We start from the raw sequence: 18,447 nt of genomic DNA on the forward strand, positions 1-18,447 counted from the left end.
TTCCAGTAGAACTAGCACATTATTTTGCTTAAAATGTCTTTTCCCCCTGTGCAGTGAGAGTTGATGTGAGAACAGATCTTAATAGATATAGTTACACAGTTTATTTTATCATGTATCACTTTATTGCTATCTTCTAGAACATTGTTATATTAAATGTTCCAATAATGGAAATTTTATGCAGCTACTTCAAATGAAACAAATTTGCAAAACTCAATTTTGGAACTCATTCCTTGAGGAGAGGGAAAAAAAACCTCACCATGCTGTGACCAAATTAGATTTCTCATTTGTTGGCAACTTGTCAAATACAGTCGTTTCCAGAAAACAGGGTGTGGGGGTCCATGGAAGTGTCAGTACTTCAGTCACTTACAATTGGGCTGATTATGGGTTTTAATGTGATTGAATTGTTAGTTGTGTACAAAAACTGTGTTGGTAACAGGTAATTAAAGTCTGGTTTTGTACCTAAATAAAAGCGGCTCTCCACGGAGTCAGGAGTGGCTGTTCAGTCACAGGGAGTCTGCTGTTCAAGAACTGAATTGTGATTCCTCGGAGATGTCAGTTTCACTTACTAGAGCTCCTTTGTTTTGCAGAGATCATGACGCAGCCGTCCTTTTGGATTTCTTTTTAATAATGTGTGACCCTTCACCTTTGATCCCCTGACCTGCATTACCTTGGTAACCATTTCATTTTTTAATTTAATTTCATTTTTTAATTTTGGTGTGCAAGCTGTAACATTTCATCTCTCAAAGTGTAACATGCTGATTTTCTCAAATAGAGAGATCCCTTTGAGCGATAAATTTGCAAAATGCTGTCTTCATTTTCTGTATTAAAATTCATTTCAGTTTTTAAAATAAAGTGTAATCTGTGTTTTCATCCTTTTAAAATTTTAGTTTAATGAGAACATTTCCCCATACAGTATATCTCCGTTTCTATTCGTATTTTGCAATAGCTAAATTAACTTGTGATTCACGCAGACACACACTTCTCTCTCTCTCTCTCTCTCTCTCTCTCTCTCTCTCTGACACCTCCTATTTCTCTCTTTCACACCGACTCTCTCTCTCTCTCTCTGTCTCTCTTCCTGTCTCTTTCTCTCTCTCTCTCTCTCTCACACACACACACACACACACCAGGCTCCACAGTCCCTCCCCTCCCACATGCACACCCTCATCTCACCCTCCCACCCCCCATTTTTTGCAGATTAATTTCTGTTTCTTTCAAAAACTGGCAACTTGAATTTATTACCCTTAGCTGCCACATTCTAGCACCTCAGATTACATTTTGTATTTTCAAGTATTACTAGGAGAAAAGGTTTAGTCCTTTAATTCCATGTATGGGAGATAAGAAAGTTGTCTCATTTCCAAAATTCACCTTTCTCCTCTTTTAATATTTTATTTATTTATTTGAGGCATGAGGTCAGAATAAGCACATTTTATTAACATGATCAAAAGTGTCCTTTTGTCTCTGCTGAAGCCTGGCCAGTCAGCTGTGATGATCGTATACCAGATTGCTTGATGCCATATGCTAGTTTGGGACTGTTTTTCAGACGATGCATTTTTTATTGTATTCTTCTTTTTAGCAAATTGTTATTCCTAAGCAAAACAAACCAACATCTAAAAACAAATGTCAAACTTGAGTTTATTCTGTGAACTGGCAAGATATTTGTGAGAAATCATGTCCTTAAGAAAAATGGTGTGAGATCTCATCGCATGGTCTACTGAAGCACAGATTATTTTTTAAGTGTCTCATTATTTTATTCTCTAACATTTAACGCTGATGCTTTAATTGCACACAGCTGACGCTGCTAAATGAGCACTGAAATGGATGTAAGTCCTCTCTGAGCGTTGTTGTTACCTATAAAAGTTTATGTCATTCATTAGAGCCACAAATTAAAGTTAGTTGTAGTGAGCTGCTCATTGGAGAGTGGAACTCACATGAACTTTCTTCAGGCTCACCAGCTGGTTTTTGTCTGTAACACATACGTACCTGGAAAGCTGCCTTTGGCCTATTGGGTGTCTTTCCACAGAATCGCAAAATGCTAGAGCTGAGGAATGCAAAGACGGTAAAACATCCTGTGATCATAAAGCCAGAGAGTACATGGAGTGAATGTCCCAGTAGTTAGGAGCAACTTCTTACCAAGCCTTGCGTCTTAAGGATCGTTTTAATGAAAATGCTTTCAGTGTTGTGTGGAACGTTTCCCCATCCCATCCTCTACTCGTGCCTCCCATGCCATATGCTTCCAGCCCCAGGAGTGCTGTCAGCTCGGAGCCTGTTGAACAGAGACTCGCCGGCTGGAGGGCTGTGCACCGCGGTCTCTCCGCTGCTCTCGCTTAAGCTGCCCTGCACCGCCCGGCCCCGAGGGTGAGCTGGCTGGTGGTCCCCAGAGTCACAGCTCCCTGTTGACAGAATCAGGGCCTCCTTACACCTCCCCTGTGGGCTCCCGTGTCCCCTAGAGAGTGTCTAATACAGTGGTTCTCAACCTTCCTAACGCCGCGACCCTTTAATACAGTTCCTCATGTTGTGGTGACCCCCAATTTCATTGTTACAAATTGAACATAATGAAAGCATAGTGATTCATCACTAAAACAATATGTAATTATATATGTGTTTTCCGATGGTCTTAGGCGACCCCTGTGAAAGGGTCCTTCGACCCCCAAAGGGGTCGCGACCCACAGGTTGAGAACCGCTGGTGTAATACTTTATTCAAAGGTCTGTCCAGTAGGAGCTGGAGGGACAGAAGAGAATTTTTTAAATTTATTTTGATGTTTTAGTTTGCAGTTAGGTCAGATTTTCTTTTAACGTTTTCTGCTTAATAGTACGTTGTAAGCTAATCTAATTTTCTAAGATCCTGTGTATAGATGTGCTACTTCGTTTCAGTGAGCATTGCTTATTTGGTTAGTATTTAGGGATTCTAGTGGGTTAGGCACGTGGATGTGGCTTTTATGAGCAGGATCCAAGGAGAAAACCCTGGGTCCCTGGTCGCCACTGGAGTCTTTTCAGGCAGCCACACTGAGCTGAACACTCAGGCGGAGGGCTCCACAGACCTGCATGTTGCTCTTGGAAACAGGGAATTCGTTGTTTGGCTTCCTGTGCAGGGTTTGTTAAGCATTCCATTGGCTCTACGTTAGGGGCACCCTCTGTGCGTGTGGATAGTGTGTCTCCTACTTGCTTTGTAGGCCTGTGGGCGGGATAAAGGAAACACTGATGGTGGAGACTGGGACCCCAGAAGAGGTGCTTTTGAACTTCAGGGTGCCCTGTGGCTGTGCTGATGGCAGCTGCAGTCCTGCTGAGAGGCCGTGGGGGCGAGCCTGTGGGGAAGGGCCAGGAGCATGGCCGGGCCCTGGCAGAGGTCTGACTCAGACAGACTCCCTCCCCTCTCAGTGCCTCAGTTTCCTCCTCTTTAAAATGGGGATGATAATAGTATTTACTCTGAGGGCCGAGGTGAGCTGAGGTGGGTAAAGTACTTTGGCCTGCGGACAGTGGCTGTGGCCTCCCGGCCAGGCCCTCTCACCGGAAGCCCAGCAGGAAGGGCTGGCAGGGAAGTGGCGTTCTGGGGGAACAGAAGGTTAAACTTTAAAGACTTCCCTGTTAGTCTCTGCTGTTGTCTTGGAGCTGGTGTGCTTCTGTAGAGAGGAGCTGCATGGTTTCTGGTGATGACACGCCTCTAAGAGAGGCCAGGTTCAGGTGCAGAGAGATAGATCTGGGCTCCTAACCTTTTGGGAAGGAAAGTTTAGATGATCAAGACTTCCTTAACCTGGTGCTGATAGAGGCTTTTGTGTTGGCTGTTTTGGGCTGTGTAGACTCGGGAAAAGGGACCCGTGGGAGACCCCAAGTCAGCACTGCTCATCCCTTTTGGCTCAGTAAGCTGTCTCCCTAGCTCTCAAGGCGTCAGGAAGCCTTGACCTGATTAAAGATTTTTACCCAGAGGCCTCAGCGCTTCCTCCTGCTAGATCACATGTCCTTCCAAGTGCTTCACTGTTTTAATGATCCAAGTTTACCTGGCAGTAGGCCTTGTGTTAACCCCGTGTGCACCTGAGGACACTGACGTGCAGGTGGGTAAGTTAGCTCTCGCAGGCCACGCCCCTAGTGAAGTGCAGACCAGGCCTGAAATCCGGGCCGCCTTTCTCCCGGCACCTGCCCCCTGACACCTGGCAACCCTGCTGCACCGACAAGCAGTGGTTCCACTACCGTCCCCCCTCCCTCAGCACGCGGACTTCGTGGGGCCTCCAGCAGGCTGCCGCCAGCACCATCTCCAGGAAGGCTGTCATCCGTGTGGCACTTGTAGGGACTCCGCGGCAGCGGCTTCCTCAGTTGTGGCTGCACATCCAGGGTCGCATGTACAGCCTTGAACTACAGAGCACCGGCCCCATCCAGTCTCGGCTGAGAATCACTGACCGATAGGACAGGAAGACAGGAAGTGCATGTTATAAACGAGACCTGTGCTTCCAGAACGTGGGCCTGTGCTGTTCATTCTGTAGTTAGCGACATTGTAACCTAACACGGTCCTCCGTGGGCAGGGTTAGTAATTCAGACACCATAATCTGCACCCTGTCTGTGGCAAAGTCCCAGCCGTCCACTGCGTAGAATGTGGTTTCCGGTAAGTGGGCATTTGACCCCCACAAAAACCAGGCTAGAAACGAGTCCTGAGCCAAGTGAAGGTAGGGAACCACACTGCTTCCTCCCTCCTGCTTTTACTTTTCTTTTCCCACCTCCTCTTTTTTTTTTTTATCCTCACCTGAGAATATTTTTCCATTTATTTTCAGAGTGGAGAAGATGGGGGGGGGGAGGGGGAAGAAGAAACATCAGTGTGAGAGAGAGACATCGATTGGTTGACTCCTGCATGCGCCCTGACTGGGGCCTGGGGTCCAACCTACAACCCAGGTATGAGCCCTTAACCAGAATCATACCTGAGACCCTTTGATGAGCAGGCTGTCGCTCTAACCACAGAGCCACACATGCCAGGGCCTCCCCCTCCCCCTTTAACTCAGTTACTTTTTCATTCCTTCATCTTCTCTCAACTCCTCCTCCTCTCCTTCCTCGTTTTCTCTTTGTCCTTCTATCTAGCACATGCTTGTGGGCGTATCAGTCATCAGACAGGAAAGTAAATCTTCCCAGGAGCCCAGCACATAGTAGATGTTCAAATAGATGTTTCTTGATTGTCAGAACTTGCCTTTTAAAGGAGCAGGCACTGCCCCTCTCAGTGGTCAGGTTGTTTGTGAATGTCTTTCGTAACATGAGTGGTGATCTTGAACATGTAGATGATTTAGCATGACGGATTTAGATGGTTTGAGAAATGCCAGTCTCCAGCCCTGAGTAGGACAGAGTTGGGCAAAGGACGGACTGGACTGTTCTCGAGGCACCCTCTCAGGCTTGTAGAGTACCTGCGGCATAGCCTGAGAGCTGGAAGGTCCAAGGTCATGGGTCGGACCCCACCTCTTGGTGATAAGGAACCTGCTCCTGAGGGGAGAACCCTCCCTTAAGGCTGCTCAGGGCACCACCTCCTGCTGTCACATTAACTGAGGGCAGCAGAGCAAAAGCTGTGACACCAGTGTCCCCGAGAGATGACAGGGAAATAGAGTCACTGTCCTTCTGCACGGCTCCCTCTCATGTCCCTCCCGTGAGCAAGTGCCAGATCCCGAGCGAGCAGAGGGCCCCTGCGCTGTCAGGTAGGCCCGGCAGCAGAGGGACACGTCCCCCGGTGTTGTTTGTGCTATGGTGCCCCTGGGAACGGTGCTGGTGGTCACCGAGCTGCTGTGTGACGCGCCTCAGAATCACGGCCTGAGCCGGGCTTGCACACCCACCTGTAGGTTAGCTCAGAGAGCCGCATGGGAGTCGGCAGCGCATCTGCCTGCCCCCAGTTGTGACATTCAGGCTCGATCACCCAGCTGCCCTCGGTCTCCTGCGCTGACCCCTCTGAGGGTTTCACTCCTCCCAGCCCTCAGTCTCCCAAACAGAGGCCTGGGACTGGTCCCTTCCTTTGGCATCTGTCACACACGAGGACTGGCGGGAAGGCCGAGTTCTGCGAGGCCGTTGCTCTGGGTTTCTCTCACCTGTCAGTGCTCGCACATAGTAGACACTCAGCAAACGTTCCTCTGCCTCCCGTGCTCATTAGCACAGGTAATTAAGAACAGGAGCGGATAGGCTGCACGGATCTGCGCAGAGATATACCTGTAATTAAAGTTTTAATTAAAGAAACACCAGACCAGGCAGATGGTTCTTATCCCCGCATCTTGTAAACCAAACAGCCCTGGCTTTTCCCTCTTGCAAACCAGCAAAGCGGCGAGCAGCGACACTCTGGGGGGCTCCCGCGGGGAGGGGTGCTCCATTAACTAGCCATAATCTAATTTTGGGAGCACTCTGTGTGATGCCAAATCCAGGGGTGATCATTGCAGTTTGAAATGGAAAGACGATACATCAACATTATGCCCCAACCGAAGCTCTTAAGCCTCCAGTCAAGGGCACTGCCAGGCCAGCTGGGATATCACAAGGCGTGTGGTTTGCTCGGTCACAAGAGCTGACAGAGTGTTATTTAGGCTCCTCAGCTAATGCAGGTTCAATTAGGGCCCAGCCTGCGTTTCCAGGTTTCCCACTGAACAGCAGTGCGGTGCTGAGAGGGACGGGCCAGCCGGCTCACGCAGGTCCTCCGCGCTGTCTGTGTCACTGTGACCTTAATCACCAGCCAAGTGCAGAGTTTAAAAAACAAGCACAGGATAAGAGAGAGACAGCGCATCCCTTCCGAGGCCCTTCCCCCGTGCGCCACAGCTCCGGTGCCTGGCCGCGGGGCCCTGCTGCTCACCTCCTGGGGGCCCCTCGGCCCCTTCTTCCCCTCAGGGCCCTTGACTCAGCCCCGCTCACGGAGGTGTGGCCTTCAGTGCAGGTGGGCAGTCACGCAGCGGGATCCTTAGCGGCTGCCTTGTGTGCTGCCCCTTGCACCTCGCTCCCGGGTGTTCTCTGGTGGATCCGATGCTGAAGGGGTTATTGTTGACTTCGCTGGGAAACAGCTCGGGTGAGAGTCAGGAGAGTGAGTGACTGATCTTCCCCGTGTATTTGAAAGGAGCTGGGCCTCTCACTGCAAAAGAGTTCTTGTTACACTGGGACACACATAAGTTACCTTCACGTGAAAGACCTTGTCCCCAGACCGCAGAGCCTGGGAGTGTGGTCACTGCCTTAACGCCCCGTAAATCAGCTCAATTGTCCGGCAGGAGCGCCGGGCCACGCACCTGGGGTAACGGGCAGACGGAACGTTCTTACACCTCCTGCTCGGGGCGGACTTCCCCGACGGGGCGAGATGGTCTTTGTTTCTAGAAGTCAGTTCCGTATCAACTCCTCTGCGTAAGCAGTCTGTTGGGGCTCAGGAGGCTCTGCCGGGCTCTGCCGGGCTGGCCTAGAGAGAGCTGGCCTTTCACAGGCGAACTTGAACCCGCCCCACATCAAGTCGGTGTCTTCTCTCATTAGGTCAGAGCCCTTGACGGGGAGCTTTTGAGCCCACAGCACAGTGTTAGGTTGTGGGGAGTTTCTTGTGAGGTGACCTGGTCGGCGGCTATACCTCCCTTCAGGGCAGCACGTGAACACCAGCAGCAGGGCTGCGGGGGGGAGGGAGGGTCCTCGCTCTCTCTCTAGTGGGTCTGAGGGAAGCTTGACTTCCCTGCTGTCTGTGGGATGATGGGCAGGTGGTGAGTATTCTCCCACCTCACAGTGACTCAGCTCAAACCCGTATTCATCTGTCCAGGAAGTAGCTACTGAACTCAAGCACCAGCCCTGTCCTGGGTACCAGGACCTAAGCCGGACAGATGAGGCACTGCCCCTCCAAGAGGGTGGGGCGGGGAGGTCAAGAGACAGAAATCAAGTACTAGGAATGGAGTCATTATCTGCCTCAGTGAGCTTGGTAACGCATTCCCTCCTGAGCTCTGCGCAGGCAGGTGCACTTGCCCAGGGTCACCCCGCCATTGAGCGGTGCTGGGGCACACCGGCCAGCCACCCGCCTCCACGTTTCATGCCCTGAACACCAGGCTGTTTTGTTTCTGTTAAAAAGCGGCCTAGTCTGTGAGTTCCTAAGTAGACAAAGGGATAAATGCCAGATGGTAGTAAATATGGCAGCGCAGTGAAGCTAGGTGAACTGCATAGAGGGTTGTAGCTGCTTAATGTCCTGAAGGGTGCAGGTGCTGTTTTAGAGGGACTTGAACAGGGGTCTCGCTCGGATTTGAAGGACATGGCACCGTGGGTATCTGAGGAAAGAGTGTTCCCAGCAGAGGGAACAGCAAGGCCCCGGCCCCCAGGGGTGGGGTGGGGTTGGCAATAGCAAAAGTGAGGCGAGGAGAACAGGAGGGGGCCAGTGGGGCCGTTCTGAGTGTGGGTGGTGGGAGGAGGAGCCGAGGTAGTGGGCCCCTGGGTCATGGGAAGGTCTTCGATGTCCCTGAATGAGAAGGGAAGCATCTGAGCAGGAACCGGCGTGACTCAAAGGGTCGCTGTGCACGCAGTGCGGAGAGGAGTCCAGGGCAGGGGTTGCAAGGACGGCCTCGGGGCCAAAGTCAGCCTGTGGCCTGCTTTTGTGCGGCCAGCAAACTCAGATGCTTGTTACGTTTTCCAGTTGTTGAAAAAAAAGATGAATAATATTTTGTGGCACATGAAAACGGTACAGAATTAAAAAGTCACTTTCCGTTTCAGTTCCTCTTTATGGAACGGGGCCACGCTCCTTCACTCACCTACCGCCTGAGCTGCTTTTGAGCTGTAAGCCAAGTGGAGTAGTTATGACAGAGACCATCTGGTCCGCAGAGCCCCAACTATTCTCTGTCTGGCCCTTTAAGAGGAGTTTGCTGCTCCCTGGTCTAGGGATAGGGATGGGAGCAGGGAGACCTGCGGTGGCGAGGAGACCATCCTTGCAAGGGCGGAGGGTGCTGGGACCTGCGGAGGGAGTGGTCAGAGGCTGATGTGCCTCAGAGAGCAAGCAGATAGGTCAGGTGCAAACGAGGCGGCGGGGTGGTGCCCTGGTTCTGCACTGACCCCTGGAGGGATGGGAGCACCTTGACTGAGGCTGGGACCCCGAGGGCGCCGCAGGCTGGGGACAGGCTGAGGAAGAGCCACAGTTGTGCTGTGGACGTGTTAGCTCTGCCTGCCACGTGGAGGTGTTGACATGGCAGTCAGCACCCTGAGTGTGACGTGGAGAGGAGGGCCTAGACTTGAGCTAGACTGTTGGGTTTCAGCATGTAGCACGCTCGTCCTTCAAGCTCCCAGAGGTGGAGTCCTGTAGGGTGTGAGTGGATGGGGAGAGAAGTGCCCGCAGGGGCAGGGCTGCCCAGTGTTAAGAGGCAGGAGAAGGAAGCAAAAGAGGATGAGAAGGGACAGCAGAGGAGGGGGAGCCTGGAGGGTGGGTGTCAGGTGCAGCTCAAGGTCACTAAGAGTCAGACTGAGAACTGACCATGGATCTGGCAGCCCGGCGGTCACTCGTGACATTGGTGAGGTGCAGAGGACAAAAGCCCGGTTCCAGCTGCTTCACGCGGAAGCGAGGACAGGAAGGGGAGCCGGGGCTTGGGTGCTGCTTGCTAGAGGCGGAGGGGGCGCTTGGGTTTGTTCTGATGAAGGGCAGGTTCGTCTGCTTCACATCGAGGCGAGGGCAGTGCTGTCCAATAGAAGTATAGTCTAGGCCACAGGTGTAATTTTTAATGTTCTAGTAGCCATGCTTCAAGAAAGCATAAAGAAACAAACCAAATTAATTTTAATAATATATTTTATCTAACCCAATATATCTAAAGTATTATGTGGACATATAATCAATATAAAATTATTGAGGTATTTTACATTTATTTTGTACAAAGCCTTGAGCTCCAGTATGGGTCTTACACTTGCACACATCTTACTTCACACCAGACACATTTCCATGCTCAATAGCCGAGTGGCTCTCGGGCTTTGGGGATGACGGTGGAGGTGAGTCCAAGGTCGTCAGAGGGGAGAGGGTCAAGGATCAGAGAGGCCAAGGTTTATAAAGATTTTCTATGTGGATCTGAAGCCACTGATGACTCCTGGTGAGAGGAACGGGATGGAGAGGCAGGAGGGGAGGCCATGGCTTCTACAGGGGCCGGTGCCTTGTGGGCACTGCTGTGACCTTCTGCCCACCAAGCAGGACTTCCCGACCCTGACCCTCTCCCCACTTCTCCAAGCATCTGCCAGGTTCTGCCTCATTAAAGTGGCACCTCCTTGGAATCATGGGTTTGGGGCGATTTCTGGGTCAGATTTCAGGACACAAGGCCATAGTTTTGACAGGATCTTCCAAAAATGGCACCTTTCCACTTGGGGTTTCACTTGTATCCAGAAGACGGGTCATTGACACACCGATGAAAACACCGATGCAGTGTGAGCAGCTCACCGCGCTGTGTTCCTCAGGAGAAAGTGCCCTTCAGATCCCTGTTGTTATTTGTCGCATCTTAGATTCCTGTCTTTATTTTGGCAGAAGCCTCCCCTTCTTGGAGTTGTACGTAGCTCAGCAGTCCTGCGTGTGTGAGTCCCGGCAGACGCCGCATGCGGTAGCTCTGAGGCTGTCAAACAGACCCCGCACACAAACCCGCCTGCCCTCCCAGGGCTGAGAGGCAGGCATGGCCACCCTGGACCATGCGGAGAAAGTATATCTATTTTGATCCACACCGTGTCTTTAAAGGTTAATGAAAATTGATGATGGGGTCAGGACGCTGTTTTTTAGCTTGTCATCAGGAGGAGGAGCCCGGGCAGCACATGCTGCGACCCTGCCGTGCTCCCAGCACCCGGGGAAGGTAGATGGGCACCGCCCCCATGAGTACCTTTATCAAGTTCAAGCGTCTTTAGGTTCCCTTCAGTTCGTTTCCTGCTGTATTAAGATGAACCAAAAAATGGCCCCAAATCCTGCCCACCCCCATCTTTAGAAGAGCCCCCTCAGAGCCATGTGTTTCTGAGCCTCCTGCTCTTGGATGACTTCCGCGTTGGGGGAGTGATGAGCCAATGTCACAGGCGTGAGAGCCGGGCAGCCTGTGTGGTCAGCGTCCAGACTGGTCGCCCCTGGGAGCTCACTGGCTGTGCACGTTGAAATAGATTGTCCTTCTCGCACCCTTGCATCCACATGCAGGAGACTCGGTAGACACCGCTTAGTAATAGTGGAAGCTCACTCGTGACACAAGTTTGCCTAAGCTCTCTGTATTCTAATTAAAGTGTTTCCATCTGATGGGGAAGAGTATGAATACCAAACACTGGAAATTAAGCAAGAAATTAAAAGAGCATTAATGGCTTTATTGCAATTTGTTTTGAGGTTTTTCTCCCCACTGAGCGGTGTTTTGCTTATAAAGTCACTCCTCCTCACATAAATCTTTATGACATCAGAATGGATCCCAGCACAAGAAGAGCCATTTTATGTTGCCACTTGTAAATTATAAGACATTATGTAAAAGAGCCAAAGTATTAGCTTTTCGAAAGCATTGTGAACATAATCACTTAATTTGGTGCCTGCACAATCCCAGCTTCTTTGGAAGCGAAGGTCAGTGTGTCCAGGAGACTAGTGAGCGCGGTGACATTTGCTCGGTGTTTTTTATTTAGATCTGGGTCACTAGCATATTTTCTTTATAATTTTTGCCTCAAAAAAGCCAAAGTATTACAGCATTTAAGCTTGTAATTTATTCCTTCAGAAATTTACTGCTGAAACTTCACCTGTAACCAGCATAGCCCCATCACCTTCACCAAGACAGATGTGTGGCTACAGTAGGCCAGCCCCTGCCCCTGTCCTCAGGGGACGCAGACTGGGTGCTCGCCCCTCTGCGTGGCTCTGTGTTGGCGTCTGGATTTGCCTTTACCAAGTATTTGTGAGTTGTATTCATTAGCCCGAAGCTCCATCCCTGAATGTAGATGTAGGTGAAGGTAGAGAAACACCAACCCCCCAGGCTATCATGGTCAGACACAACCACCAGCCTCCCCTGCCTCCCCCACTCGGAAGCAGGCGCTCAGTTCTAACCTTTCGCACACTCTGTCCTCTCCGCCTGCTCTTCCTCCAGCTCTGCTCTGCCTGGCAGGCAGCTTGTCAGGCAGCCCAGGACTCATTTCTCAGTTTCTCTCTGCACAGCCTGTCCTGTTGGTTCTCTCTCACACGGCACTGCTTTCCTTAGCCGGTGCGGCCCTTGCCCTGCACACTGTAACTGACCTCTTTCTGGGGGTCTGTAATCCACTCAGCTGGGAGCTCCTTGGAGCGGGTGCGGGCCTCACCTATTTCTGTTCCCCTGGAGCCCAGCCCAGCGTCTGTTCTTCGTGGTTGTGGGGCGTGGATGGGGTGGGTGAATGGGGGAATGGCACGAATAAGGGAAGGATAATGTACCTTCCAGCCAAAAACGTAAACTGAGTAACTGTTTTGGGGGAAGAGAATGAATATTGTTTTTGTTTATACAGGTCTTAAAATTTTGGTGGCAGAGAGCAAATGTGCAAAGAGTAATGGAAAACCAGTCAGAAGCTGCTGATCCACAGAGATGATCGCATTTTATGAAAAAAAAATGTAATTTACATTTGATCACCTTGAAACCTTCAGTTTGTTGTTTGTTGTTCTGGTATCTTAATGAACTACTTCATTAATTGAATAGCTCCTAGGGAAGTAGGTCACAAATGTCATGACGAGGACTTTCCTTGTAAGTAGCCCCGCTCTTCTTCCAGTGCGTCCTTGTAATACCATCTTCTAGCTCACGGGTGGGGGTGCTGGCACTGAGCACTGGACACATATGCCCAAGGACGATGGTTCTGTCACTTAACTTGATCCACTGGAATTCAGTAGTGATGCTGATGGTTAGCCATTTCAAGGGTAGAAATCAGTCCCAAACTGGGCATCCCTCCCAGCATGCTCTCAACTTGCCCTGTAAGACTCGTCAGCACAGAGTTCAGTGTTTTGCCCCAAATTATTCCCTTTGTGGCTTTTCCTCCAGGAGTACCTCAGCGGGGGAGGTACTGAGAGGCCGGTTAGGAAGGGCCGGTTTTCTCAGGCTCCCTCCCAGAGTGTATTAGGGTGGTTGTGCGGCTGCTGTGGAGTCACCTGTAGCGTGCCAGCATCACAGATATTAGGGAATGCTAGGCCCTTTCCTCTGCAGTATCCCTTTAAATACTGTGTTTTTCCAACCCGTGAAACTGGCCTAGGAAGTAACGACTGGAGGTGCTGGGGATGAAATGTGAGATGCCCGCCCTTAGTCCTGTGTGCTGCCAGTCCGTAGCAGGGGCCGCTCTGAGGCGCGGTGTTCTGGCACATCAGTGTGTCATCTGATTAGAGAGCCCTCTGTGCACACTCCCCGGACACGCTGTTAGAAAAACCAAACCAAAACTTAAGGAGTTTGCTGAATAAGTCAGTAAAAATTACTATGAAATTAGTGTTCATTGAACCTTAACCTCGATCATCTTTGAATCTTTAATTTTTAATTTGATCCTTTAAAAAGTTTTGTGGCCTTATAAAGATACAACGTACAACCCAATAAAATTATGCTGTAATAACTTTGTAATGATTGCAAAAAAGCCGATTAGAAAAGATCCCATTTTGAGTTCTTGTAGGAAGAAGTCAGATATGTGGGTAGATATGTCGTGGTGTGTGGGGTACATAAATGCATGTACATATGTTTAACATGTACTTCATTTTGCCTTTATCCAGATTTCTCTTCTCTCTGCCTCTGGAAATGGGGCAAATTTTCTTCAGTTAAAAACAGAAATAGAAGTGATGGTCTTGACCCATTTTACACTTGTTTATTTCAGGCTCTCACCACACACTTGTTCATGGGCGCAGCAAGAAGAGGGTCCACAGAGCTGGAGCCGGGAGGGCTGGCAGTGGAGAGAAGCTGGCGGCCTCGTAGGGGGAGCTCTGCCGTCCTGCCAGCTCATATGGCTCCGAGACGATTCTATTAGGGAATTAATTGTCCTCAAAACCCGAAATTAATTTGAACTGAATGTTACGAAGAATGAATAGATTGAAGTGACCCGCTCTGGCTTCATCCAGAGTTACTGTGACAGAGACCCCGTGGCCTGGTCTGGCTTGGGAGAGCAGGTCTCTGTCCACATGCCACCTGGTCACCAGGCCTCCATGCCCAGGTGCCAGTCCCAGTCCTTTCGGGCGGCAAGCTTCTCATCTCCCAAGAGTGCTCACCACCCGAGCGATGACATATTTACATGCTGGTTACACCTGTCCCTACAAGAATGGAAGCTCCACGGAGCAGGGCCTCTGTCTTGTCACCCTTGTATCCAGCAGTGCGACGCTGCCCGGACGGCGTAGAGTCCGAGTAATGCTGTGGAATGAATGGATGATGGAGGCTCAGCCAGCAGTGCATCTGAATGTTTTTCTTTCCATTTGCCTTTTACAGATGACTTGAAAAAATGACAAGGCAGTGAGATTTGGGGTAAATGTGAACATTTGGTTGAGATTGAAATGACTGGCGGCCTTGTACAGGGTACCTGGGAGCTGCCAGGCACAGCAGGACTCTGGGACTGTGAGTTGCAGGTGGACTCTGTGTGACAGCATCCCTGCCCCTGGTGAGGAGGGAGAAATGGAGAAGAACATGAGTCATGTCTCTGGATGACTTTACTATCAAGCCATCTAGTCTGTAAAGAAACATCGAGAAATAGACAAGGAGGTAGGAGATAGGCGTTTAAAATATTTCTTAACATTTAACCACTTAAAATAATAAATTTGGCATCAATTATAAAACAACCCCAAATATATCCTAGATCAAAGTGGGCATTGACAGAGGTGTAGGTCGGAGGCAGTTATTTAGATAATACTAACTTATGACCTTTGTTCAGATCGCCTGCAAGACGTCGTAGTCAGTCCATCTTTAGGCTCTGGGTGGGGATAGGCCAGCTGCCAATACTGTACTTGAAAACATTTGAGGAAGGTTTTTTTCTTTTTTTTTAAATACAAAGAGCAAAACCAAACCCAGGAGGCAGCATCCTGTGAGGCAGGCGGTTACCTCAAGGTGAGTTTATTTGTGGTGCAAACTTGTGATGAATTGTGTAAACATTTTTTCAGGTGTGGCATATATTATTTGTCAGATTTTGTCCATTTTGGTTATTTATTGCACACTGAAGGAATTAACTCAAACCAGAGAAAACAAAGGCCCAGCTGCTCTTGAATTTTCTTTCCCAGAGAGAAGAAATATTTCTGATGAACTCAGTGATATGTTTCAGTTTCTTGTAAATAAAGTGTGAAAAGCAAAGACCAGATTTTTATGCACCACGAAGCAAAACAAACGCAAAAAATCTTTCAGGGCATAATGCATTTTTCATTAAACTTATTGCTGAACTGTTGTGATCATGTGCTCTTATCCGCCGTGAAAGTATCAGAAGTGTGAATTCTGGGGTGAAGAACTAATTGCAGAAGGTGGTTAATGAGGCAGAACCCACAAATCTGCATTTACAGTTTTGTGGGTAAATAAATCATCAGTGGAGGACACAACTGTAAAGAAAATTCTTGATTGCATTCCAGAAATGCAAGGTTGAACTTTTTACCAAAATAGCATTTTTCAGCCTCTCAGAGGGATGTTGTGAGTATTAAGTGTGATGTGCTCCGAATAGCAGCCCATGGTGGCGTGAACCTTAGTAAATGTTGGCCATTTATTCTTCCAAGGATTGTCATACGAAAGATTAAATCATGTCTTAATCACGCATAATAAACTGTACTATGATTTTATTACGGTGAATGTCCACTTGTAATTCAATGGAGAGTGGCTTTTTAAGGCAAAGAAGCAGCGGAAATGTTTTTCTTGGTGTGCTTCTGTGTGTTCATGTAAAAGATGCGGAAGGTTTCTCTACGTGACGGCAAAAGATGCAGGAGCAACTGTGTAGCTCTTCGTTTTCTTTTCAAAATCTGGACATTTGATTAACTTGCTGTTTTTGGAACCCCGCCCCCCAAATGCTCCCACCCTTGGTGCTGCATGTGTGACTTACAACTTTTATGGGGTTCAGTGGACATGTATGACCAACTGATGTGTACTAGTAAGCCTCTGTCAGATCACATACTTAGCACTTCACTGATGTGAAATCTAGTTTTCATTCAACATTCCTGCAGCTTAAAATGTGTGGCGTAAGCTTTTCAAGGGTGATGATGTGGGTTAGTGCCCTCTGATGGCATTCAGCACATCAGGCGGAGAGGGCGTGGCCCTCAGCCCCGACAGCTCTTCTGGACAGCCAGCCACCCATCATGGGTTCTTCCTGGGAGCTCTTTGCTCTGGCGGGGGTTGGAAAGCCCCGGGGTGGCTGGTGTATGCCCATCCAGAATGTTCTGTGTCTCCTGGGTTTGGTGCTTGTCAGTTTCCCCGCTCCCTTTAGCCCTGGCCCCGGAGCTTCCCGGCCTTCCTGGAGCTGCAGCGAGGGCCCCCTGTGGGTGAACTTGTGGTGAGAGCGTTTTCAGGTGGACTTGCTGTCGGAAGGCTGTTCCCGCCTTTCCCGCGTGGGTCCCTCAGCCAGACTCAGCTACTCTGTGGGCTGTGGGGCCAGGCCGACCAGGCCTTGGATCCACCCGCCCGTGTGGAAGGGCGGGACTGGGAGAGCCGCTCTGCCTTTCACGAGCTTCTTGAGCTGCTGCTTCCGGCCTGTCAGGAGACGGTGTGAGGTTGGAAAGAGCTGGTACGGGAAAAAGTCTTAACACAGTGACCTGTGAGTGCTGTTAAATACGTGCTAATTTCCTTCTCTTGCTAGAAGCTCCTCCACCTTTACATCTAAAAATAACTTATTTTGGAATCATTTCATATTTCCAGCGAAGTTGCAAAGATGGAACAGAGGTCCCATACCCTCTCCCCTCCCCTAGTGTCTGCGAGCATCGCTGAGCGGGTGACTTTTCCTACGTCATCCCCGTGAACTGGGGTCAGATTGGCTCACGGTGCCAGGTTAGCACTTCGCGGTGCTGTGGCTGAGATGACTGCCTTGCGTGCCTCGGTTCTGCCGTGGATGTGGCACTGGCTCCCAACCATCCTGTTTTTACCTGGGTCCATGCTGTGCCCATTTGACATTAGAATAATCTTTGATTTTCCAGGATCTTAACACCTAAACACTTTCCCTGTTTATGCAGCTAATGAGCTGTGGGACTGAAGGGGAGGCCAGTGGGCCGCTCGTGTCAGGTCTCAGCCGGGCATGTCTGCAGTTTCATGGCCACTCCTCGTGCCTGGCGACCTAAGTCAAGGCAGAAGCACATGTGTTCCCCTGCCCCCAAGATCCCAAACCATTCCTTATACTCAGAAATTAAAAAGAAACGTACTGGGCTTCCCATTGGGAAGTCCACTGGCTAGTTGTAATACATAGAGAATCTATGAATTGTTATTATAGAAACAAAAAATAATAGCAGCTCACATTTTGTGTACTGTTCTACTTTAAGAAAATGATTTCCCAGGCAACATCTCATTTGGTTTATTTGAAAACCATGACAGGTGAGGGCAGCCTAGAAGGGGTTAGTGGGGGAAAAGGGACATCTGTAATACTTTCAACAATAAAGATTTTAAAAGAAATAACTAATAAAAGCCAGGCAGCTAGGCAGGGAGAGGTGTCACTCCCTGCATGTGTCAGGGTGAAGTAAGGGAGGCCACATTGGAGAGTCAGAGCCCAAGTTCACGGAGGCGACGCCGAGCGGCTGAGCCCCTGGCCTTGCCTCCCAGCACCTCCTGCAATGATGTGGCTTTGAAAATGCTGCTTCCCCCTTCTAAACGGGCCAAGTCCTACCCCAGTGATCACGCTTATGCTTTTAATAGGCATAACAGTGCTTTGATACCTAATTGCCAATTTATATATTTTGTTCAGCCAGATCCTATTGAATATCCTGAGGTCAGCATCGCTAGGCTGATGTAACAGAACCTCACGGTCCTGTGCCTTCGGGGCATCATGATCTGTGCCGCCCTACGCGGCCACAGGCCCCGGCACAACTGCAGCCTCTTTGAGGCCACGTCCCCTTTGTGAATTTGGAGCTACACGTTGTGCAACAGAGAAACTTTGACGTTCGAGACACGGGCGGCATCTTTCTTACAAGAGCCACGGAGACACTTGGCTGAGGAGATGATGTAGTTTGAAAAAGTGATAAATAGGCCCGGTTCTTGAAAGGCAAGCGGAGCGTCTTATTTAAACATCTGGATCCCTGTCAGAAGTAGAAGTCAGCGTCGTAAAATGTTTGTGCAAGGATAGGGAGGTGTGTGTGTGTGGGGGGGTGCTCTGTAAAGTCTAACAGCTACTCCCATGGTGGAGGTGTTGAATGTTGTCATGCTGGTTTTGTTTCGGGGCTGTCTCCATTTCTGGCTGCCTCTCCCCGGTCCTTTCTGAACCGTGAGTGGCAGCTGTTCTTAGCCTGTTCAGTCGCACTGACCACTTTTGCTGAGTTTGGTGGGTGTTTTTTTATTTTTAATCAATAGCATAGACGAATCTACAAAGCCAAAGTCAAGTGTAAGAAGTAAGGTATTTTTAACCTTTTGAAGTTCTAACAGTCTCATTAGAGAACCATCTTTTCTA

At 49.5% G+C, this 18,447-nt stretch overlaps 1 protein-coding gene across 12 annotated transcripts in view; it reads left to right on the forward strand.

Moving 5' to 3' along the window:
* The window catches only part of CAMTA1 (calmodulin binding transcription activator 1), a 674,030-nt gene that overhangs the window by 71,077 nt on the left and 584,506 nt on the right, over positions 1–18,447 (forward strand). The window contains exons 4-6 of one of the 12 annotated variants that reach the window (XR_011470178.1): positions 588–671; positions 12,388–12,490; positions 13,723–15,649. The exons of 9 other annotated variants lie outside the window; for them this stretch is intronic. Coding sequence is in view for 1 of the 3 variants with exons in the window: in XM_070403998.1 (XP_070260099.1) it covers positions 588–596 (9 nt within the window). In the remaining 2 variants the exon portion in view is untranslated. Of the gene's footprint in view, positions 1–587; positions 853–12,387; positions 12,491–13,722; positions 15,650–18,447 lie in introns of those variants that run through there. 2 more of the 12 variants (XR_011470179.1, XM_070403998.1) reach the window with 2 other exon arrangements.

The sequence above is a fragment of the Myotis yumanensis genome, unplaced genomic scaffold, assembly GCF_028538775.1.
Source record: "Myotis yumanensis isolate MYYU_CA2020_CCGP unplaced genomic scaffold, mMyoYum1.0.hap1 SCAF_2, whole genome shotgun sequence".
Lineage (NCBI taxonomy): Eukaryota > Metazoa > Chordata > Mammalia > Chiroptera > Vespertilionidae > Myotis > Myotis yumanensis.